At 36.2% G+C, this 24,189-nt stretch overlaps 3 protein-coding genes across 3 annotated transcripts; 2 read left to right on the forward strand and 1 right to left on the reverse strand.

Annotated features, from left to right (window-relative positions):
- The first annotated feature begins 8,421 nt into the window (after positions 1-8,421).
- Positions 8,422-9,537, forward strand: LOC107632384 (uncharacterized). Its single transcript, XM_016336072.3, has one exon. It carries the CDS (start codon positions 8,698-8,700, stop codon positions 9,193-9,195), a length of 498 nt encoding a protein of 165 aa, XP_016191558.1. The 5' UTR covers positions 8,422-8,697; the 3' UTR covers positions 9,196-9,537.
- Positions 9,538-12,248: 2,711 nt separating this feature from the next.
- Positions 12,249-15,376, forward strand: LOC148578018 (uncharacterized). Its single transcript, XM_088499482.1, has 2 exons — positions 12,249-12,356; positions 14,274-15,376. Exons 1-2 carry the CDS (start codon positions 12,352-12,354, stop codon positions 14,908-14,910), a joined length of 642 nt encoding a protein of 213 aa, XP_088355608.1. The 5' UTR covers positions 12,249-12,351; the 3' UTR covers positions 14,911-15,376.
- A 3,954-nt stretch (positions 15,377-19,330) lies between these two features.
- On the reverse strand, positions 19,331-19,840 carry LOC148578019 (uncharacterized). The gene has a single exon (XM_088502938.1). The coding sequence runs from the start codon at positions 19,838-19,840 to the stop codon at positions 19,331-19,333; it is 510 nt and encodes a 169-aa protein (XP_088359064.1).
- Positions 19,841-24,189: the final 4,349 nt, after the last annotated feature.

The raw sequence follows: 24,189 nt of genomic DNA on the forward strand, positions 1-24,189 counted from the left end.
ATTTAAAATTTAACTTTTTTTTAATTCGTTATTTGCGTTATTTACTATATACGTTGTATTTTTTCTTCAGCTACACGTATTTTTTCTTTGGAAAAAGTTTGGTAATAAAAAAGTTTCAGCCATAATTAGCCAAAACTTTCTATAATATACTTCATTTACATCATTTAATAACAGTTTTATTTTTTAGCCCACTCTCTTATCATTTCACTTATCATATTCTTATCAACTCCATTTATTAATGATATTAATTATAATATCATATTCTTTACTATTAGGCATTCTTGTAATTAATACTTAATATCCTCTTTTATAATTTAATTTTTATATTTAAAAATATAATAAAAAATAATAATAATTAATAACGGTTATAATTTATCATTGTAATTGATTCTTGCTCTACTCCTTCGGCTAATGGAGATACGATAATATCACATAAATTCAATAATTGTAATTGATTATTATCATAAACGCTTTTTTGTTTTTTATTTTTATTATTATTATTATTATTATTATTATTATTATTATTATTATTATTATTTTGTTAAGTCATTTATCATCATTCAATAGAGAGATACAAAATTTGAAAGTTATCCTAATATGATTTTGTTTCCGTTAATTCAATTATTTTTATTAAAAATTCACAACTCTAATACCATTGTAAGCACAATTAGAATAGGTTAAGAAATTTTACAAGAAATTATCTTTGTCATTACAAATAGTATGTCATTTGAATTCTACCTTAATATAGTACCTATGTCATTTGAATTCTACCTTAATATAGTACCTATGGTAGAAAGTGCTGAAGAATTTGAACATATAATAGATGAACTCACTGGACGAGGTTGTTGTCAGTCAATCAATTTTCGAGAATATGAAAAACTCCACTAGTTTTGATGAGGTATGGTAATAAACAGATTAATTTTTTTGTGTTTTTATGTGCATTTATAATTATATTGTACTAACTAAGTTCATACACATAACATTCATATGTTTATATACATAACATCCATAATTACATACAACTAACATTTAAAAATTAAATTTATGTTTATTAGATATTACATCTATATACATATCATTTTTTAATTATTGCTTAAGTAACTATAAAATTAACACATATGTTTTTAAATTTTATCATAATTGAATTTAAAAACCGTCAAATTCTTAAATTAATTTATTCAATTGATAAATTTACTCAATAACATCCATAATTTCATACACATAACATCCATAATTTCATATTAATAACATCCATAATTTTATACTCATAATTTTCATAATTTCATACATATGATGTCTATAATAATAAATTTTTATAATCAATATTATCAAATTTTAAACTATACGTCTTATTATATTCTTCAAATTATCTTATATGTGTATTAATAGGTCATGATTTTAATTATTTTAATATTTTATTTAATATTCGTATGTATGCTTATTTATTGATTTTAATATGACGAGTTCATAATTATTTTTAAAATTTTATTTTTTAATTTTTGTTTATATTTTATATTTTATTTTTTATTTTTTAATAGTCTATATATAAAATATAAATTATATAGTAGAAGTTGTTAAAAATTTTTAATTTAACTTCTATAATTTTTGCGGAGAATTATTGTATTTTAATGGATAATAATGTCATTGAGAGATATTAGAGATTTGATTTGGGAGAAACTGAAATTGATTTTAAAATAATAAATGATAAAAAGAATAAGTGGTAAAAAAATATATATTACTTATTTATAAAAAAAATGAAAATTTTTACATAATTTTTTTATATTATAATTATTATTTTTACATAATTTTTTTATATTATAATTATTTTTTGACTACTTAACACTTTTTTTTTTTTTTCTTTAGCTTAGTAGCTGAGTGCGTGTGATGTGTACCACAAGCACGGTTGTTTCCCATTATATGAATAAATATACGAGTATACGACACGTGCTTTTTCCCTTAGTAGCTATTTATTTTCTTCTAATTTTCCTGCGGGCACACACTCCGACACACGGTTTACACACAGCCGCTAGAAATAGTGAAATACTACTGAGAAAAAACAAAAAATCAAATTTACTAAAGTCTAAAACCTTAAATAAATTATCAATAATCTTTCCCCTAGTTCAAAAAATATCTAGTATTGTTTTAGCTAAATATTTTAATTTTTCTTTAAAATTCTCAATGTTTCCGTACTACTACCATAATAGTAAGAGGAAATCATTTAAATATTTCTATGGTAAAAAATCGTAAACAAATGTTCTGTTAGCAAGAATAAAAAAGTTTACCAAAATAAATAAACAATAAAAATATTTTCTAAAAGTTGGGGGGTGAGGATGGGGATGGGGATGGGGGAGTGAGTGTGACGAGACCATCGTGAGGAATAGGAGTGTTTAATAATTGGATCCAACTCCTCTAAAATTTAGGGGTGCACGCAGATAGGATCGGATATTGTCAAAATTTTAATTTGATCTGCACTAAAATTAACGAATCGGATTGGATCCAATATTCGTAATTTTTACAGTTAGATTTGATCCGATCTGATTTGCGGATTGGATCGGATATCGAATATCGAATATATCCGTAAAACACAAAAATATTTTTAAAAGCTTATTTTTATTAAAAAAATATCAATAAAATTTATTTTTCTATTCCTTTAAATATGTTTACTCTTAAAATAATATTAAACATATTTTTTTTAAACAATAAATTAAAATAATACAACATATATGATAATTATTAGTTGAAATAAAATATAAAAAAAATATTTGCTTATTTATTTCTTTATTTTTGCGGATACGCGGATATGCGGATCCCAACACAAAATTTGCAATCCGATCCGATTAGTATGCGGATCCGATCCGATCCGAAAGCCTTGCGGATCGGATCCATATCCGCAATTTTCGGATCAGATTCGGATAAACACCGCGAATATGCAGATCGGATCCTATTCATGAACACTCCTACTAAAATTAGTGTCACTTTAGATAAAAAAAAGTACATCATTAATCGCTCTTGGATTAAGATAGTGGGATTCACAAATAATAAATATTACAAATTTAAAGGTGATTAAAGCATCATTTTATTATTTTATTAGCATTGTCATTTTAGAGAATTTTTTTCCTTAATAATTAATATTTTAATTAATATTTCATATATTATATATTGTTTTTGTTTTATAATAATTAATTTAATATTATTAAATTTAATTTTAAACTTCAGATTTTCTAAATTTATTATATAAAATTTATAAAATTGAATATATTAATTATTAAAAATATTATCTGTATAGTTCAGATTTCTAAATCATAATATATATATTGTATTTTATACATTAGTTAATGTGATAATTAATTTGTGTACACCTAATAGTGATGATTAATTATGTTCATATCCTGGCCCAATAATTCAAAGTCAGACTCAATAACACATAAAAGCCTACCAATAAAAGTGAACTTTACTATAAACCTAAAGAGGTCGGACAACGGTGTAGAGGTCTAGCTCTATTTGGCCTAACAAGTAACTGTTTTCTTAAATCCCTCCTACTATCTCTACCTCATCTAAAGGGAAGATCCCAACAAACTTCCAAGATAAAGGGAATGCTTATCCATCAGAAAAGATGGAACTACTCCTACAAAGGTGGTTATCAATTCTATTATAAATACACGAGCACCCCAGGTGTGAGACACGTTCTAATCTGAGTTAAATCTTAGAGTGATCCCTGAACTTGCACTCGAGCCTCAAAGTTGTCCCTAAACTTGCATTGGCCCCAATATTGTCACTGAATTTAACAAAGGTGACTCACGGTCGTTCCTGAAGCATTTTTCAGAGAATATTCCTAAACAGCGTGATGACGTGTATGGAAAGGCGCCACGTTGGAAAGGTAACGGCTATCTGACGTGGCTGTTATCGGTTTTTAACTCAATTTAGTCCCTCAATTGTTTTATAACTAATCCCCAATTTACTATTAGTAACCACTATGTTTCTTCTTCTCTGCTCTCCTTCGTCTTCTCTGTCATTGTGGAGCTGCCATTGTTGAGCGTGGTTTGAGTGGGTCATGATGGATGGAGGCAGCAACTATGTTAGTAGCTCCAGTAACCGACAATCCGAGAGAAGCTGTGGGAGGAGAACCATCAGAAGTAGTGACGAATGCCTTCCAAATAGGTGTGGGTGTGGTAGCGGACCCGTCCTCAAATGGTTAGGAACGGAGGCGAATCCAGGGAGACCATTTTATGGTTGTCCTAACTACAATGTAAGTGATTTTTGTTAATGTATATAGCTAGTGTCGTTGTTCATTCAATTTGTAACATTTTTTCTCCATGGGCATGAAATGTGGTTACAGAGTGTTGGCAAGAGGTGGTGTGGTCTCTTTATGTGGGCTGACAAAGTTTTGGATGAAGAAGAAGTAAATGACAGAGATAATCGAGGCTTTGAAATAGAGTAGTAGAGGATGGAATTAGCTTGGAAGATTGGAAGCTTAGAGTCTGAAATTAAGGCTCTAAAACTAGCATTTTGTGTGTTGTTAGTTATTGTTCTGGTAGTAATTGTGATTGTTGTTTGTGTAGCATGGAAAGAGTAAAGGCCATTGTAAGACAAAAGTTGTGATTGTTGTACCGTGTGAACAAATGAATAGAAATGATAACATCATATTCTATTTTATCGTTGTTGTCGGTAATTGTAATTTAGAAATTAAGGAATATGAAGCTAAGGGACAATAACAAGTTTTTAAACATTTCATGATAATATGCAGTTTATGCTAATTGTTTCCAAATTTGTCTGTGTCAATCTAGACACCATCAAAATGCAACACAACACAGTATTTAAGTTACAATCCAAAATACATACACCTGACACATGGATCTAAGAAAGCATAAAGTTCAATGTCTAAAACCAAAATGTCTCAACAGAAAATAACAAATGGTCATTTCTTGAATTTTCTTGGTGGTTTGAAGTCCGGGGTTGGTACAAAACGCAGGACGTTACGCAACCTTGAAACTGTAGCCGCAGATGCACCAACCATTGGATCGATACGAGCAGTTGTTGGGGGGAGTGTTTGAAATTGGAACATTGGATGGTGGAGGAGCATTTGAAACATTTGGTGGAGGAGCACCGGTTGCTGGTGGTGGGATTGAGGCTGGTCCAGATGGTGGAGGTTGTCTTCTTTTTGTGGGAGCTTTGGTGGTCTTGCCTAGACTTGCAGGTCAGGTGTTGCAACCTGTAAGAATATATAGTGAGATCAAAATGAATATATAAAGCAACAATAACAGAGAGCAATAGTTGAAGTACCTGGTAGGAGTCTTCCTTTTCTTTTTCTGACACAATTGGTTGACTCATGCCTACCTCAATCTCAGTAGCATTGTCTTCATCTTGGACTTCAGTTGCAGCAGAGGGAGATTGTTGCTGATTTCCTGTATCAGCTTCACCACCACCAGCAGCAGCTGCAGCCTCGTCAGCCTTTTTCTTGGCACAGTTTCTCTTGTCGTGACGCTTGCCACCACAATGACAGCAAGAACCCTCTTTATATACCCTCTTCATCTTGGTGATCTTTTGCTTCTTGCCTCCAACCGGGCCTTCATCAGCCTCTTTTCTTCATTTATTCTTGGGTGCTCCTGGCATCTTTTTAAACTTGGGTGCTTGTGGTCTGTTGTATTGTAGAGTGACTTCTCTCATAGTTTCTGGCCAGAAATAGGATTGATATGAAATGCATATGTATCATTGTATACATCCATTGTCAACCATCTATGACAGAAGTTTTCAGGCTGCTTGCCTGCCCTAGCCATTGCAGCACAAGCATGGACACAGGGCATACCTGTTTCAAATCAATAAAATGCACCCACAATTACAATATCAGAAGAAGTATTGGAACAACGACTAAAGTGTAACTATAATGACATTTACTATAAGAACAATAATCACAATTAAATTAATACCACTCAGTTGCCAAAATTCACATGTACATATTCTCCGTTGGTCCAAAAAATAACTTATCATCTTCACCTGAATCATCCTCAGGTACTAATCCATCATCAGCTTGTAGTATCTCCTTCCTCAATTTACCGAGTTTAACTTTTTTTTTTTTATCATGCTTCCTATTTACCTATTTCCACTTATCTTTCAGTATTGTACTGGTGACCTCTTCATCACTGGAACTCTCCTCAACTCCGGGCTTGTAAGCACTATCCTCTGCACTTTCATAACTGTCTGAAGATTCTAATTCTGATAACACAACCGTATCAACTTCCTTTCCCTTGCCCTTAGTTATTTGCCTTGTCACATGACCTTTGGCTAGACCCCTGGTTATATATCTCCTATTCAGTGTTGTTTTTGGTTCGCCTTTCTTTGCAGTTTTTTTTTTTTGCAGCAACACCTTTCTTTTCTGTCCCATTCTTTGAGGGCAATTTGGGTTGGAAAATCTTACCCTGTTTTGGCTTAGGCACTGGTGTTAGAGTACTTTTGAAAATTGGGATTGATTTGGTGGTTGCAGCTGGTACTTGAGTATGATCCTTGTCTTGGTTGGGTGGGGCAGGGATAACAGCCATAGAAATTGGGTTCGGAATGGTAGATTTGGGAATTAGGGTTGATTTGGTGGTTGCAGCTGGTACTTGAGTATGATCCATGTCTTGGTTGGGTGGGGTAGGGGTAGCAGCCATAGAAATTGGATTCGGAATGGTAGAGGTTGCTTCTTGGGTGGGTTCAGTAGTTTTACGATGGTTGATACATGGGCTTGGAAATGGGTGTGGAGGAATGGCCTTGGAGCTTGGTCTTGTTCTCAGCAAAACTGGTTGGGTAGGGACTTCAACCACCACCTCCTTGCCCTTTTTGAATGCTGGTTCTTCCAAGTACGTTGGAATAAATACCCCATGTTCATAGTACACATGCACCTCTCCGTAGTTGCTTTCAGCAAGGAAGCACATCTCCAGGAGCTCAGCATCAGAATTAAGTTTCCTTAGGCCAATCTCTAAGGGGTCTGTTTGGAAGCAGCCACCAACAGTGTTCCGCCTTATCATACCTAAGCTCTTTGTAGTAATTCCTGATGAAAAAGACATCTAGCCGATTAGGGTCAAGTTTCGGAATCTCTGAAATATGGTCCCTGGTGTATGAGACGACACCGTCTTCACTCGTCACAAAGGATCCCCCATGGTGACACACAATAGTTATGAGGCCCATATACAAATAACAAATTATCATCAAAATTGCCATCAACCAGGAAAGCACAATAACCCCAGTCCCTAACCCACCATGAAAACACATAAACTGCATACATAAACAACATGCATACTTCTATTTTCAGCACATTACAACCATAGCTACCATCATTACAGCAAAAAACAAACAATAAAAACGCAACAAGAAGATACGAAGAAAACCCTAACAAAAATTTTCAAAAAACACCACATAAGAAAACGATAAACGAATGAATATATATCGACTTAACAATGTAGAAAAAGCGATGATCAAGAAGAACAGAGGAGTGGACGGTAGCTATTTTGTTTCTCTTTTCTATTTTAGTTACCTCTAACAATCAAGATGCTTCCCGTCAAACCACTATGTGTGCGATAAAGATAAGATAATCAGAATATGCTTGCTTTCCTTGAGAGAGAAGGCCAGCGAAAATCCCTCTCAAAGTGGCTCCATTGAAGAAAATAAGGAGAAGAGGAAGAGACTGTGTTGGATTGAGAGAAAAGTAGTCACTGCACGTTAAATTCCCTCTGTATACACTAACGACGACGTTTCAATGCAATTTGGGCGCTAAATTAAAAACGAGGTCGTTTTGGAAGTCAAGCCTGGCTTCCAGCGTGGCATCCGTCAATCGAAGTCATCTTTCCGTCATCGGAAAATACTTCAGGAACGACCGTGAGTTATGTTTGTTAAATTCGGGGACAATATTGGGGCCAATGCAAGTTTAGGGACGACTTTAAAGCTCGGGTGCAAGTTCATGGACCACTCTGAGATTTAACTCTTCTAATCTATTAAAATCCTGCTTAAAGCCCTTGTTAATTTAAGTATCGGAGTCTCTTACAGGTACTACCCCCAACCTTCTCACGAAGAACTCGGACAGGCGGTACCTTAGCACCAAAGAAGTCAACGTTTTAGGTAACTCTCGGAATAAATTATATATCATATCTATTCAATTTTACCAAATTTATTTCAAATCAAATTCATATATTTAACGTAAAAATGATAAAATATTTAAGTTCAGTTTCATTTGTATGTTAATTATGTTAAGTGTAACAAAAATTAGACATCAGATTATAAAATATAAATTAAATAATATATATTTAATTATTTATACTGATTAATTCAATTATTATTTTTAATATATAATTAATAATTTTTAATCTAATTAAACTCGTGTATGAGCCGGGCCCATGTACCGTGCAAGTGAGTAGCACTTAATAGTAGGTATTTCCGTTACAAAATTACAATTGGATTGGGGATTAAATTAAGCAAAAACAGGGAGGCACCAGCGAAGCCAACTCAACTGAGCCCACCTCACCATCCATCGACGAATCACTCTCCCATTTATAAATTATAAGTTTATAACCCTCCAAACTCATACTCCACCCTCTCCCTTTCTCCACATCCCGTTGCAACCACTTTCTACACACAAAAACAAAACCAACAACACACTCATCATATATATTGAATTATTGATTCATAGCCACTGTGATATATATAATACAAGATAAGAAGATTTCGTCCATGGAACTGGAACTTGAATCCTCCTCCACACCCACAGCCCAAGCCACTTCCCGCTCATCCTGCTTCCCCTGCTTCGCGCCGCGCCGACGCTCCGCCTCATGGTGGCAGCGCGTCCGTACAGCCTCCTGGTCCGACAACTCCTCCCCCCGCGCCCCTCCTCCCACCGCCGCCGACCACTGGTGGTCCCGCGGCCTCCGGGCATTCAAGAAGCTCCGCGAGTGGTCTGAGCTCCTCGCCGGTCCTAGATGGAAGACCTTCATTCGCAGGACCTTCAATCGCAACAACAACCGCGCATCCAAGCGCGTCGCCGCAAACTACCAGTACGACCCACTCAGCTACGCCCTCAACTTCGACGAGGGGCAAAACGGTGATTTTCACGACGACCCTGACGTACGCAACTTCTCCACGCGCTACGCATCCGCCAACGTAAAAAGCGTTTCGGGCGCGGAGGAGGAGGTTGGTTGCGGTTCGGGTAAAGACGACGTCGTTTTGGTGTGAGGTGAGCTGGCAAGATTCATGTGGTGGATAGTGGAAAGACAATGCCAGCAAAGGGTGAGAGTGAGAGTTACTGCGCGTGGGATTCGGTTGGTGTCTTCTCCACTCTGTGACTCTTGAATGTGACATTGGTGGGTGGTGCCAATGCCATTGTAGCAACCTTTCCCTCTCACTAGTTTTTTTCTTATTTTGGCCCTTTCGTATTTTGCTTTTCTGCATTTTTATTGTTATTCTCCTAAAGTAATTACTAGATTGGTTTACTTCTTCCTTTCTTTTCGGATCCAATGTAATTGTCTATATACCTGTATATTGATTTTGCTTAACAATTAGCGTACTTCATCTCAATCAATTTTTTTCCCCTTCTTCTTTAATCAGAATTATAAATTAATAATGGTTGGTACCTGCTTGGGGATTGTGAGAAGGTAGAAGGCGTCGCTTCTAATTCACAATCTTCTCCTTTTCTGCTTTTGTTATTTTTGGGAAATTAATTTATTTTTGGAATTATACTTTTAAACAGTTAATTATTAATAATTATACAATCATATTAATTATACACTAAAATTAATTATTAATATAAAATATATATTAAAATATAAATATTTATTAAAAATAAATTAAATAATATATATTTATATATAACTATATTAATAATTAATTTTAGTGATTAATTTTAATATGGAAATGCATTTTTTATAATCATAATTATTGTGATTGGTATATGGATGTGATGAATGGTGGTGGCCTGGTGGGGTTGGCTTTCAGATTTGGCAAATTGAAACTTATAATGCTGTCTCCGTGTAGTTTAGTAAGGCCTAAGAGAAACCTTTTTTTAAGGATAAGCAACTAAAAAAAAATCTGACCCTTATGAATTAGAAAAATGTTATTTAGCCAATACTTTTTAAGCATTAATCAGTTATTATAATTTAAAAGTAAATTATGTGTTTGCTTGGGCGTCATTATTTTGATAAAAAAAATTTATTTTAATAATTTTTTTTTATTTTTTAGCGTGTTTGGCAAATTTTAAGTAGTAAAAGTAAAAGTACTAGAAAAATTAGAAAAACATTTTTTTGAGAAGCTGTAATTTACATCTTTTTTTTAAAAGATCTTTTTTCCTTTAAAAAAGATGTTTTTCATGTAATAAATAAACAAAAAAATATTTTTATATTATTATATCCAAATATAATTGATAGATAAAAAGATATTTTTGCATGAGATATTCAAACATAAAATTATTTTTACTTTTTCATAAGATCTTATAACTCAAAAAAAGATCTTTTTTTAGAAGTTCATCCAAACAAGTCCTATAACTGCTTTCGTAATTATATTAATTTTATATATCTATTTTACTAATTTTTAGCTAATAAACATTCAAATTTGTTCCTTTCTCAATGAGTTCTCCGGCTCTCCCCATTCCTGGTGAAGTCATATCTTCTCATTTTCTCGGTAATAGTCTTCTTCAAATTCCGAGAATTTTTTTCCCTTCTAGTTTATTTTATTAACCAAAGTATTTTTTTTTCATTTTTTCTTATCTTTCATTAGTATCACTGCTTTGTTCTCCTATATTCTTTGCATACGCTATTTCTTCTTATTTTGTTAGTAATTTTCTTCATTTGTTGTCCCAGTCAGATGTGTTTGAATTCTTTTAATTTATTTTATTAATCAAATTAATTTTCATTTTTGTTCTTTTTATATCATACTGGTGCGAACCCTCTTATGTCATTTTCTTTCTATTGGCACTCCTAATCTCCCTTCACAATTTCTTACTTCATAATGTTTTTATATATCCTCACATATTATTTTTTTAAAAATTGTTCTTTTTTAAAAATTGTTCTTCCTTATCTTTTCTGAAGCTCATTTTCTTTAATTTTGTAGTTTACTTTATTTTCAAACGTAACAACTCATCCCTCAAATATAAACACGTATCTCGTAGCACATCCAAATATAAGTCGCAGCCAACAAAATGTCTTTTAAACACATCCGAAACTTAGTCACATCCAAAATAACTCATTGCTAACAAAACACCTTCTAAACGCATCGCATATTGATCCCATACACAACTAAAAGTATGAATAAATTTGGGGATGTGCTTCAAAGGGGTAGGAAACGAGAAGAAGGGGGAGCAGAGGCACATCAGTTTCTTGTGTTGGGTTATGTTTTTGTTCCTGATTTTGCTTTTGTTAATTTAGTTTTGTTTAAGATTTCATTTTGTTTATCTTTTATAAGATTTTGATTCTAATTTGAATATACTGATTTTTAAGAATATTGATTTTGTAGTTTAAATGCAAGATATAAAATCTACATATGTATCTGTTGACTGAATAATGTTTTATAATTATTGGTTATCTAATTGTATTATATTAATTGATATCACTTTTGAAATGTCATTTTATTAATTATTATTGAGTAGTGCTTATTATATCACACATTTCATGCAAGAAAATTCTATCATTTTTTAATATAAAAACATTATTTCATATTGTTTGATAATTATTTATTATGTATTTTGTTATATTTTCCCTCTTCTTTAATTATAGGACAATTTACTTAAATAAACAAAGTGGAGGAGGAATTTACACAATTACACATTTCTGAATACCAAGACCGTAGATGCATTTTTTCATAATTCTATAGAAACTGCTACTGATAGTAGCGGATTAAGGGAGAACATAAACTGCAGCGGGTAGTCCGCAGTTTACGTGTATTGGTGGCATAACAGAAATCGCTATAGGCAGCAGTTTCTGTTATGCCACCAATACATATAAACAGCGGCTGCCAGCAACGGTTTATGTTCTCCCCTAATCCGTTACTACCAGTAGCGGTTTCTATAGAATTATGAAAAATGCATTTGCGTCTTGGTATTCAAAAATGTATAATTGGGTAAATTCCTCCTTCACTTTATTTATTTAAGTAAATTGCCCTTAATTATATTATAATGTTAAATTAATGTAAAAGAAGAATAACTATTTATGTATAAAAATATTATGTATTGTTCCGGGACTTATCTAGAACCGGATGGTGGTTGGGCTTGTTTGTGAGGCTCAAGCGCTAGAGGAGGGTGATCTCCGACTTGATTTACGTCTGGAAGCCGTCGTTTGAGTTGTGTATGTGAAAGAATGGGGGGTGGTATCTGCAAAGACACTCCGATGCTTAAGTTAACAAATGAGGTAAGCAGGTTTAGAGTATTGGAACTTAGTTTTATCTGAGTGCTTCAGTGTATTTATAGGTGATGGTAACCACCGTTGAAGTAGTTCCACTTCTGACGGTGGATAATCGTCCCTTTATCTTAGTGTTGTTGGGATCTCTCTTCTAGAAGTGGGCGAGAGATTCAAGGAGGCAGTTACTTATTTGAATAAGTGTCACTTGCCAGCTCATGTCGAGCCTGACCTCTTTGAAGAGGTCGGATGGATCAGCGAAGGCCAACCCTTTGGATTGGGCCTTTTTGAACTTAATTGGGTTTGGCCGTCGCTTTGGGCCAGGGTATGAACAGTGCCCCTACTCGAGTCCGATCTCTTTGGTTATGAGTTGGATTCGGGTATTAGTTGAATTTCGGGGATATTTAAGTCGATATTCCTTTTTAAGTCGGAAAACCGACGTGATTTTGAAACAAACGTGATTTTGAATTTTTTCAACCGTCGCGTCTAATCAAGCGTTGCGTCCATTTGGCTTTTGCATTTACACGTGGGGGGCAGTTACATTGGTAACGGCGCGTTCTTTTAATGATTGCGTCGTTTTACAGTTATGCCCCTAGTATCTTATAAATGCCTTTCCCTCCTCTTTTTCTTTTCTTTTGTCTTCTTTTCGAAATTTTCTTTCTCTGTTCTTTTCGTTTACTCAAATCTTTTTTAACTTTCTGTTTGTGGTTGCCTCGTTTTCACGCTTCGTCTCTAGGGTTCCTGTAACTCTACAAATAACGTTAGTTCTTCCTTCTCTGGCTCTCCTTTATTGTTCTTTTCGTATTTTCTTTCTTTCTACTTGGAATATAGTATGCCGGAAGGGGGGGGGGGGTTTTGAGTATATCCTTGACGCATATTTGTTGTTTGTAGTGAGAAACTTTTGGGAATTTGTGTTAAAAAATCGTTTCTTTTATTGACTGTTTTCCTTATCTGCTTTGGACAAGCTGCCTTATCTCCAGAACCCTGTTTGTTGATGGTTTCTTTTTGTTTATACCAATGTAGGTTTTTATCATTCCTTCCCCACTTTTGAAAATGTCTTCACGTATTCCTGAGCCTTTGTTGCAATGGATAGATTCTTCCGTTTTATCTGAACGTTTCCTAGTAGATGATGTTTTTATAATTGAACTTAGGAAACATCATAGGGTTTGTAGTCTTGAAGCTGATGAACCTAAGTATGAGTTAGTAGCCCCAGACACAGAGGATAGAGTTTGCTGTGGGAGGCTTACTAAGTCTGACCCTCATTTCATTTTCATGTATGATTGTCTTTTCACCCGTTTGGGGGTTACCTTCCCTTTTTTCTGATTTTGAGATGGAGGTTTTGTCCCACTGCTGAGTAGCTCCTACCCAACTCCACCCTAATTCCTGGGATTTTTTGAAAATTTACCGACTTGTCAACCAAGAGCTTGACTTTCCGATTTCTCTAAAGGTCTTTTTCTATCTTTTTCACTTGACAAAGCCCTTTAGTGCTTTGAATAATAAACAACAGTGGGTGTCTTTCCGAGCTATCCAAAGTCAGAAAGTTTTTTCCATCTTTGATGAATCTTTTCTTGATTTTAAAAACTTCTTTTTCAAAGTCCAAGCTGTTGAAGGCCACTACCCTTTTTTCCTAGATGAAGACAATGAGCCCCGATTTTCTTTATATTAGGTAGAAACCTCTCCTATGGAGAAATATGGTCTAGTGGACTTGGATGAGGTAGAGGAGGCTGTTGTTGAGTTTTTCCGAGAGGCTTGGGGGCGGGTTCCAAACCTGGACACCAAGAAATTTCTTCTTGGCTCTCCAAGCTTTGTCCGGACTAAACTAGGTAGCTTTTGCTTTTTGTAACCAATTTCAATTATTTCCGACTTGTGTTAATCTTGTTTGCTCATAACCGACTTGTGTGCTAATTCTTTTTACTTTATTCTTTCCAGAAAAAATGAAGAAAAGCGGGGTGGCAGCTTACCAGAAGGTACAGGAGGCAAAGAGAAATGCTCGGGCCCGAGCTGCCCAGTTGTAGGAAGGTGGGACATCCACTACCTCTTCTCCTCGGATGTCGGATGCTGGGCTATTTCTATTGGTAAGGCCAAGTCGATAAATCTCCCTACTCCCCCTCCTCCCCCTCCTCCTTTTGTGGCTACCCCTCCAGCTCCTCCCTCCTCAGAACCTAGTTCAAAGAAACGTAAGACCTCGGAAGCCAATGCCTCTAATGTTGGGGAGGCAGGCTTTGATGGTCTTAAGTTTACTAGGAAGCACATCCTTTCCTATAGCCAAATTTCTATGGATGATGCTGCTATCCGAAATTATCTCCAGATTTTAATCCGAGGAGGAATCTGGACTGCTGGGGTCTACACCTCCCTTCTTGATATTTTTGACAAAACTCCATTGAGCGCTACTCAAAAGTCTTTGGAGGATCTCCAAGGGAGGATTGTCATGTATCAAGAGGATGAGAAAAGGCTGCAGGAGGAGAATGATAGGCTGAAGGAAGAGCTTGCCCAGTCTCGGGAGAGGGAGAAGAAGTTGATGGGCCAATGTGCCATGGCTGAGAGTTTAAAGGAGAAAGCCGAATAGAATTATGTTTGCCTTTTTTCGGATAAAATAGAATTGAAGGAGGAACTGGACAAGCTCAGAGAGGGATACCAGGAGCTGGAGGAGTCCGTTGCTGAGGGGACTGAAGTGATGTTTGAGGTGCTGAAAGAGCAAGTTCGAGTTTTGGCCCCCGACTTGGATCTGTCGCCTTTGCACCGTGACAAAGTCGTTATTGATGGTGCCATAGTATCTCCTCCTCGCCCTGCTACGGATTCTGAGTTGAAGACGGAGGGGCAGCACATAGCTAAATCCCCTCCTCGTGAGGTTGATATGCAGTCTTCTTCCTCTGTTTCTGAGGTGATTCCCGCTCCTGATGCTGAAAAGATTCCTCCGACCCATCCGACTTCTGCAGACGAAGTTCCGACCTCCCTTCCTGGTGATGATTCGAACCCCTTCCTTGGTCCTAAGTGATGAAAGCTATTAAGGCCCGACTTGTGGGTCCTTTTCTTAAACAATTTATTCGTTTTTATATTTTGATGGTTCTTGACATTTGGTCCTTTTTATAGGGTCTTTAAACAACGACTTTTAATGTTGGTCCTTTTTGGATAAGACTTTTAAAAAAGTAGTTTATTATAACTACGATGTTGTTTCTTTGCCATTTGACGAAACTTTTGTTTTGAAAGCTTTTTTTGTGGGAGGTCCCCACTGATTTGGGTTTCCAAAACTTTTCTGAGAGAGATTTTCGTTAAATGGATTTTCTATTATCTAAGTCAGATAATTTTGTTATTATCCAGTGGATCTAGAATAAAACCTTTCGTTAAGTACTCTTTTGTCCTGGTAAGGTTTTTGCGAAAGAACTCTTATCTTTGGTCCCTCTAAGGGAATTTCGTATCTCTTTGCTATCCATTAACGTAATCTTATACGTTCAACTTTGCTTTACTTATTGAATCGTAACTTAGGTTATTTTTGCGATGCATTTTATTCTACTCGGGCTTTCCGACTTGTAAGTCGTTAGCTATATTATGTTCGAGCTTGTCACGATTGGCCTTTATAACCTCTTTACAGTGACTTGCACCTCGTCGCTTCATCTCGCCGACCATGTAGGTCGGTCAATAGATTTTTGCGCTTTTTTGAGCTTAAGTCAATGCATATCGTAGTAATGGTAAATGAAAACTTTAGAGAGAAAAAATAAAGAGATAAAAAAGAGATGTTATTACTAATGAAATGTGGTTTCATTAGTGTGCTTTTGCTACTAAGGGAATGAATTTTCTGCCCATAGCCCTCGCTTTGATGCCTCGTTAAGACCCCCTTCAGGAAAAACTCATTTTTTGGGAAAAAACCATGAAGTCGGGAAAAAGAGTACATTAGGGAGCAAAGTTCGATTCTAGCTGTAATATCTCTTCATATTGCAGGCGTGCCATGACCTAGGAAGCTCGGATCCACCTAGGTCGGACACCTTATAGTATCCTTTTCCTAAGACCTCAACTATCTTGTAGGGTCCCTTGATGTCATTTTGGATTAGAACTAAATCGTCTGGGGCGAAGCTTCTTCGAATGACTTTTTTATTGTATCTATTCATCATCCTTTGCTTTAGTGCTGCTTCCCTTATCTGGGCTTGTTCTCGGACTTTTGGGAGCAACTCAAGTTCTTCTTTGTGAGCTTGAACGTTATCGACCTCGTCGTAGAATCTCACCCTAGGGCTTTGCTCGTTCACTTCAATAGGAATCATGGCTTCTGTGCCATAAGCAAGTCGAAAGGGTGTCTCTCCAGTAGTAGAATGAGGTGTAGTTTGGTAGGCCCACAATACTTGAGGAAGCTCTTCAGCCCAAGCTCCATTTGCCTATTGAAGTCTTTTCTTATGCCCTGCCAGTATAACTTTGTTGGCTACCTCGGCTTGTCCATTTGCTTGAGGATGTTCTACCGAGGTGAATTGGTATTTTATCTTCATACTGGCCACCAGGTTCTTGAATGTAGAGTCGATAAATTGAGTACCATTATCCGTGGTGATGGAGTGGGAGACTCCAAACCTAATAATGATATTCTTGTAAAGAAACTTCCAACTTCTCTGTGCCATGATGGTGGCTAAAGGTTCTGTTTCAATCCATTTTGTGAAGTAATCTATTCCCACTATAAAGTATTTTACTTGTTCAGGCACTTGGGGGAAAGTCCCGAGTAGATCCAGTCCCCACTTTGCAAAGGGCTGCGGAAAAGTTATACTAATAAGTTCTTCTGGGGAGCGACGTGAAAATTTGCATGCATCTGGCATGGTTGACACTTCCTTGCGAAGTCGGCAGTGTCTTTTTGCAAGGTCGGCCAAAAGAATCCAGCTTGTATGACCTTTCTGGCTAAAGATCTTGCTCCCAGATGATTTCCACAAATTCCACCATGTACTTCATTCAGTAAAGGACATTCCTCACTATTGTGTAGTTCTGTGCTTCCCTCCGGATCTTGGCCTCTTTTTGTTCTTCCGGTAGGATGTCGAATTTTAAGTATTCGACCAGGGGAGTCATCCATCCGAAGTCCAATCCGGAGATTTCTAAAACGTCTAGCTTGGTTTCTGCCTTCGTGACTGAGGGTTCTTGGAGAGTTTCTTGAATCAGACTTCTATTGTTTTTCCCTGGTTTGGTACTTGCTAACTTGGAGAGGGTGTCTCCTCTGCTGTTAAGTTCCCTAGTTATGTGTCTCACTTCAGTTTCAAGGAATCGCCCAAGATACTCCCTAGTTTTTTCTAAGTACCTTTTCATATTTTGGTCTTTGGCCTGATACTCTCCATTGATTTGGGAAGTCACCACTTGGGAGTCACTGAGGACTACTACTTTGGCTGCTCCGACTTCATGGGTTAGCTTTAGCCCGGCAATCAGGACTTCATATTCTGCCTGATTGTTGGTAGCCGAAAATTCAAACTTCAAGGAGACTTCTATTTGAGTTCCTTTTTCATTGACCAGTAGTATGCCTGCACCGCTTCCGACTTTGTTGGAGGAGCCATCCACGTACAATTCCCAGGTTGTGGGGCCTCCTCTTGGTCTCCTGTGTATTCGGCTATGAAGTCGGTAAAGCATTGGGCTTTTATTGCTATCTGAGTTTCGTACTTCAAGTCGAACTCGGATAACTCTATAGCCCATTGAACTATTCTTTCCGCAATATCTGTTTTCTGAAGGATTTGCTTCATGGGCTGGTTTGTCCGAATTCTTATGGTGTGAGATTGAAAATAAAGTCGAGGCTTTCTAGATGATACTATCAAGGCATATGCGAACTTTTCAAGTTTTTTATATTTTAGTTCAGGGCCTTGTAACACCTTGCTTGTAAAGTAGACAGGATGTTGTCCGACCTCATCTTCCCGTATTAATGCTGACACCACAGCCTTCTCGGCGACAGCTAAGTATAATACGAGTTCTTCCTCTGCCTTTGGCCGGGAAAGAATGGGAGGTTGGCTCAGGTACCTTTTGAACTCTTGGAATGCCTCTTCGCATTCAGGAGTCCATTCGAACTGTCATCCTTTTCTTAGTAGAGAAAAAAGTGGTAGGGATCTTAATGCTGATCCTGCCAAGAATTTGGATAGAGCTGCAAGTCGGCCGTTTAGCTACTGGACTTCCTTTAAGCAGGTCGATCTCTTCATTTCTAGGACCGCTTTACTCTTGTCGGGGTTAGCTTCAATTCCTCTTTGTGTTAGCATAAATCCTAGAAACTTTCCAGCCTCTACTGCAAAGGTGCACTTGTCGGGATTTAGTCTAATCCCGTGCAATCTTATAGTGTGGAAGATTTGGGAGAGATCGTTCAAAAGGCTGGCGTCATCCTTGGTTTTTACTAGCATGTCGTCTACATACACCTCCATCAACTCTCCCAAGTGAGATGAGAACACCTTATTCATCAGCCTTTGATATGTGGCCCCTGCATTCTTTAATTCAAATGGCATGACCACGTAGCAATAATTTTCTCTGGGCGTAATGAACGATGTCTTTTCTTGGTCTGGCTTATACATCAAAATTTGATTATATCCCGAGTAAGCATCCATGAATGACAAGTATCGATACCCTAAGCTGGAATCCACTAGGGTATCAATACTTGGCAGATGATATGGGACTTTAGGGCATGCCTTGTTGAGGTTGGTGTAGTCAACGCACATCCTCCATTTGCCATTCTGTTTTTTTACCAACACCACGTTTGCCAGCCAAGCCAGATACTTGACTTTTCTAATAAAGCCTGCCTCTAGCAGGGCTTGCACTTGCTCTTCGACCACTTGAGAACGTTCAAATTCTAGCTTCCGTCTTTTTTGTTGGACAGGTCGGGATCCCAGATGAACAGCCAATCTATGTGACATGAGTTAGGGATCTATCCCAGGCATGTCGGAAGCTTTCCAGGCGAAAAGATCGGAATTTTCTTGTAGGAGCTGTGTCAGCTTCTGCTTCAGTTCTTCCGTTAAATTGGCCTCTATGTTGGTATTCTTTTCGACCTCTTGTCCGGTCTATAACTTTTCGGTTTTTCCTCCAAGCTGTGGTCGTAACTCTTCCTTAACTCGGACACCTCCGAGCTTAATGGCATTAACTTCCTTGCTTTTACCTCTTAGGTTCAGGCTTTCATTGTAACACTTTCTTGCCAGCTTTTGGTCTCCTCTGATGATGGCAATCTCTTCCGGTGTTGGAAACTTCATACAGAGGTGGGGTGTAGAAACCACTGCTCCCAGCCGATTTAAGGTTGTTCTGCCTATCAGAGCATTGTAGGCAAAAGCTACATCGACAATAATAAAGTCGATGCCTAAGGTTTTGGATTTTATCCCCTTTCCAAAAGTTGTGTATAGGAAAATGAAATCCAGCGTCTTAATGGGAGTGTCCCCTAATCCAAAGAGGGTGTCGGGGTAGGCTCTTAGCTCTTTCTCGTCCAATCCCAACTTGTCAAATGCTGGTTTAAACAAGAGGTCAGCCGAGCTTCCTTGATCCACCAGAGTTCTATGTAGATGAGCATTGGCAAGAATCATGGTGATTACTACTGGGTCGTTATGTCCAGGTATAATGCCTTGTCCATCCTCCTTGGTGAATGAGATAGTTGGGAGGTCGGGCCCTTCACTCCTGACTTGGTAGACTTCCTTCAGATGTCTTTTTCGAGATGATTTGGTCAGTCTTCTTCCAGCAAACCTCCCAATATCATATGAATGTGTCGCTTGGGGATCTGTGGGGGCGGACTTCTTCGTCCGTGACCTTCGTCATCTCTTTTTCTTTTTCCATGAGATATCTATCTAACCGACCTTCCATGGCTAGCTTTTCTATCACATTTTTTAGGTCGTAACAATCGTTAGTAGAATGCCCATACAACTTGTGATACTCACAGTATTCATTACGACTTCCCCCCTTTTTGTTTTTTATAGGTCACGAGGGAGGAAGCTTTTCAATGTGGCAAATTTCTCTGTATACGTCTACAAGGGAAAATCGTAGAGGAGTGTAAGAGTGATATCTTCTAGGCCTTTCAGATCCGACTTCTTCCTTTTTTTTGGGTTTCTTCTCTTTTTCTTTTGATTGGTGGGGGTGCCCTATCTGCCAACTTGGATCTCGTAACCTGGCGTTTTTCTCCATATTGATGTACTTCTCAGTTCGTTCTTGTACATCACTTAAAGAAGTCGGTGTCTCTTTGAGATGGACTGGGAGAAGGGTCCTTCTCGGAGTCTCTCAGGGGTTCTCCGACCTCCTGTTTTACTCCTAGTAGGCTAGGTGCATACTTGACTTTGTCCTTCTAGATTGAGAACACGCGAGAAACTTGCGCGAGAGGTCGTCAAAGCTGGTTACCGACCTGGGGGAAAGGCTATCAAACTTCATAGCCGCCTTAGTCAAGGTCGTCGGAAAGGCCTTGCAGCGAGTTGCGTCTGATACGTCAGCTAAGTACATCCGACTTTTAAGGTTACTGAGGTGATGCTTCGGGTCAGTCGTCCCGTCGTATAGATCCATGTCAGGGCTTTTAAAGTTTCTGGGAACCCTCATGATATCCTCAATGAACAGGTCTTCTTCTCCTAATGGGATGTCTTCTCGATCTCTGAGGGCATCTTTATTTTGGAGATTGGATTCCAGCCTTGAGAGCTTTTCTTCAAGCTCTCTTCATCGCTCGATTTCTCTCCTTAGGCTTCGTTCCGCTTCATGCTGTCACTCCAACTCCTATTCTAGTTGCTCGAGTCGACCTTGGTGACTATGTAATAATCCCATTAGGTCAGTAGAGTGAGGCTGTTCATCTTTTCCGGGCTGATGAACTTCAGAGGAGATTCTTTTTTATCCCTGGTATTGGAGGGACCTCTGCCATGCTGTCCTTCTGCTCCTTGTAGAGATATTATTGCTCTATTGTTGTTGACCTAGTCCTGGTGCTCTTGCTCAGACTCCGATGCGGTGTCTCCATCTTCATGCTGGTCGTCATCCGCCATCGTACGTTGATCTTCTAGGTCCCCGGCAACGGCGCCAATGTTCCGGGGCTTACCTAGAACCAGATGGTGGTTGGACTTGTTTGTGAGGCCCAAGCAGTAGAGGAGGGTGGTCTCCGACTTGGTTTATATTTGGGAGCCGCTGTCCGAGTTGTGTATGTAAAAGAATGGGGGGGGGGGTGGTACCTACAAAGACACTCCGATGCCTAAGTTAGCAAATGGGGTAAGCAGGTTTAGAGTATTAGAACTTAGTTTTTCCTGAGTGCTTCAATATATTTATAGGTGATGGACCAATAACCACCGTTGAAGTAGTTCCACTTCTGATGGTGGATAATCATCCCTTTATCTTAGGGTTGTTGGGATCTCTCTTCTAGAAGTGGGCGAGAGATTCAAGGAGGCAGTTACTTATTTGAATAAGTGTCACTTGCTAGCTCATGTCGAGCCCAACCTCTTTGAAGAGGTCGAATGGATCAGCGAAGGTCAACCCTTTGAATTGGGTCTTTTTGAACTTAATTGAATCTGGCCATCGCTTTGGACCAGGATGTGAACATGTACATATTAAAAATTAACTATCATGTATTTGTATATATTTATGTTTTGTTTTATATACTTTTAACATATATTCATATTTTATATAACAAAAATATAATATATATATATAATTTATTTTTAATATGTATTATATTTTAATATATATTATACACTAATAATTAATTTTAGTATATATTTAACCTGTTTATATAATAATTGATTCGATAGATACTTTTTTATTTACTTATAAAAATATATAAGAATTACACTTCATGTTTAGAGATCAAGACTTTGTTGTTCCAAACAAATTTTGATTGAACCACTTATTGCATAAGGCACCACTCTATCGAGGGGGTTTTAAATCAACTTGAGTTGTTTTATTTATTAATTTATTCCTTTGCTTTAATAAATATTGGAAAATTTGAATTATAGTGTATGCAGTAAGGTCCTGGCGAGTGGCGAGTACTATGGAAAATTAAAAAAAAAAAAAAAAATCGTACAGTGTTTTGAATTTTTGATCCTAAGGTAAAGATATTTTTGGATGCAACTTGCAAGTCATATAGTAATGTGCGCAACGCCTACGTTTCTGTACAGTAGTTGTACCTCAATGTCACACGAATATAAGTGTGGATTGCATTATTTATTTGGCATTTCTATGCTTGATTTTATGACAAGACGTATATGGTTTTTTCACCTAACAAATTATTTCCTCTCTTCATAATTATTTATTTTTATTTAAATCAAATATTATTCTTCAATTTTAATGAATCATTAGTTAATTCTTCTGTTATATTTTAAAAAAATTAAAAAATAAAAAGTTAACCAACAAATAACTAATTAAAAATATTTTTATCTTTTTCTTTTAAATATTTATATACTTAATAAATTTAATAATTATCTTAACAATTATTTACCACTAAAAAATCTTTTAAATGGAGAACATAACAGTAATTTTGATCCGCAATTAAGAGTAATTATCCAAATCAGTCTTTAAGATTCTTAAAATTGGATATTTTAGTCTCTTAAATTTTAAAATACTCAAAATAATCTATAACATTTATTTTCGTTAGACAATAAAGTCCTTTTCATTAGTCAATAATACGCTGACATAGAACATCAAGTCACACACATGGTCATTAAGTATTTACATGTGCAATTTGGACAAATCAATCTCTATGGGTGTTTATGGATCGGATCCAATCCGTATATCTGCAGTGTTTATCCGAATTCGATCCGAAAATTGCAGATATGGATCCGATCCGCAAGGTTATCGGATCGGATCGGATTTGATCCGTACACTAATCGAATTGGATTGCAGATTTTGTGTTGATATCCGCATATCCGGGTATCCGCAAAAATAAAAAAATAAATAAGTAAATATTCTTTTTATATTTTATTTCAACTAATAATTATTATATATGTTGTATTATTTTAATTTATTATTTAAGAAAAGTATGTTTAATATTATTTTAAGAATAAACATATTTAAAAAAATAGAAAAAATAAATTTTATTGGTATTTTTTAATAAAAATAAGCATTTAAAAATAATTTTATATTTTGCGGATATATCCGATATCCGATCCGATCTGATCCGCAAATGTGCGGGTCGGATCGGATCGGATCCAAGCTTAAAAAACTGCGGATATTGGATCCGATCCGATGATTTTAATGCGGATCATATTGGACTTTTAGCCATATCCGATCCGATCCGCGTTCACCCCTATCAATCTCTATGTCGAAGTACAAAACAGTTCTCGAAAAATTTAAAAAAATTTTAAAAATTCTAAAATAGTCTCTTCAAATTATTTCTAAATTAATAAATTTTAACATCCAAAATTGTTTATTCATTTATCTCAAATTTAATTATTTATATATACAATTTTTTTTATGTATTTTTAAAATAAATTTTGGAAAGACAAAAATTTTTCAAAAATAAAATTTAAAATAAATAGACCCATATTTATTTGACTATCCAAGATATTAATTTAATTTAATTTAATCTATAGGTACCATATTATGTTATCATTCTTTAGTGAAGAAAAGAATGAGTTAGTGTTGATTGAAGAGATATGAGAACTTCAATTTAACAAAATTTTTATTGGGAATATTTGTATAAATGCTTATAAAGGTAAAAATTTGGAACTTGCATGAATGTGAACCAAGTCATATATGAAGTCAAATTTGTAAGTTTTAATTAACCACAAAGACAATGTAGATGATTTACAAAATTCTAATGGAAAACACTAAAACTCCTAATATTTTACAATACTTAAAAGAAGAAATTTATTGATAAATCTAAGTGTTTTATTCATTTTTTAAAAAAATTTTGAATTTACTGGTTGTAATATTGCATAAAATAAGCTTACAATTAATCTGTTTAATTTGTACTACCATA

Source organism: Arachis ipaensis, chromosome B1, assembly GCF_059453495.1.
Source record: "Arachis ipaensis isolate K30076 ecotype BB chromosome B1, ASM5945349v1, whole genome shotgun sequence".
NCBI lineage: Eukaryota > Viridiplantae > Streptophyta > Magnoliopsida > Fabales > Fabaceae > Arachis > Arachis ipaensis.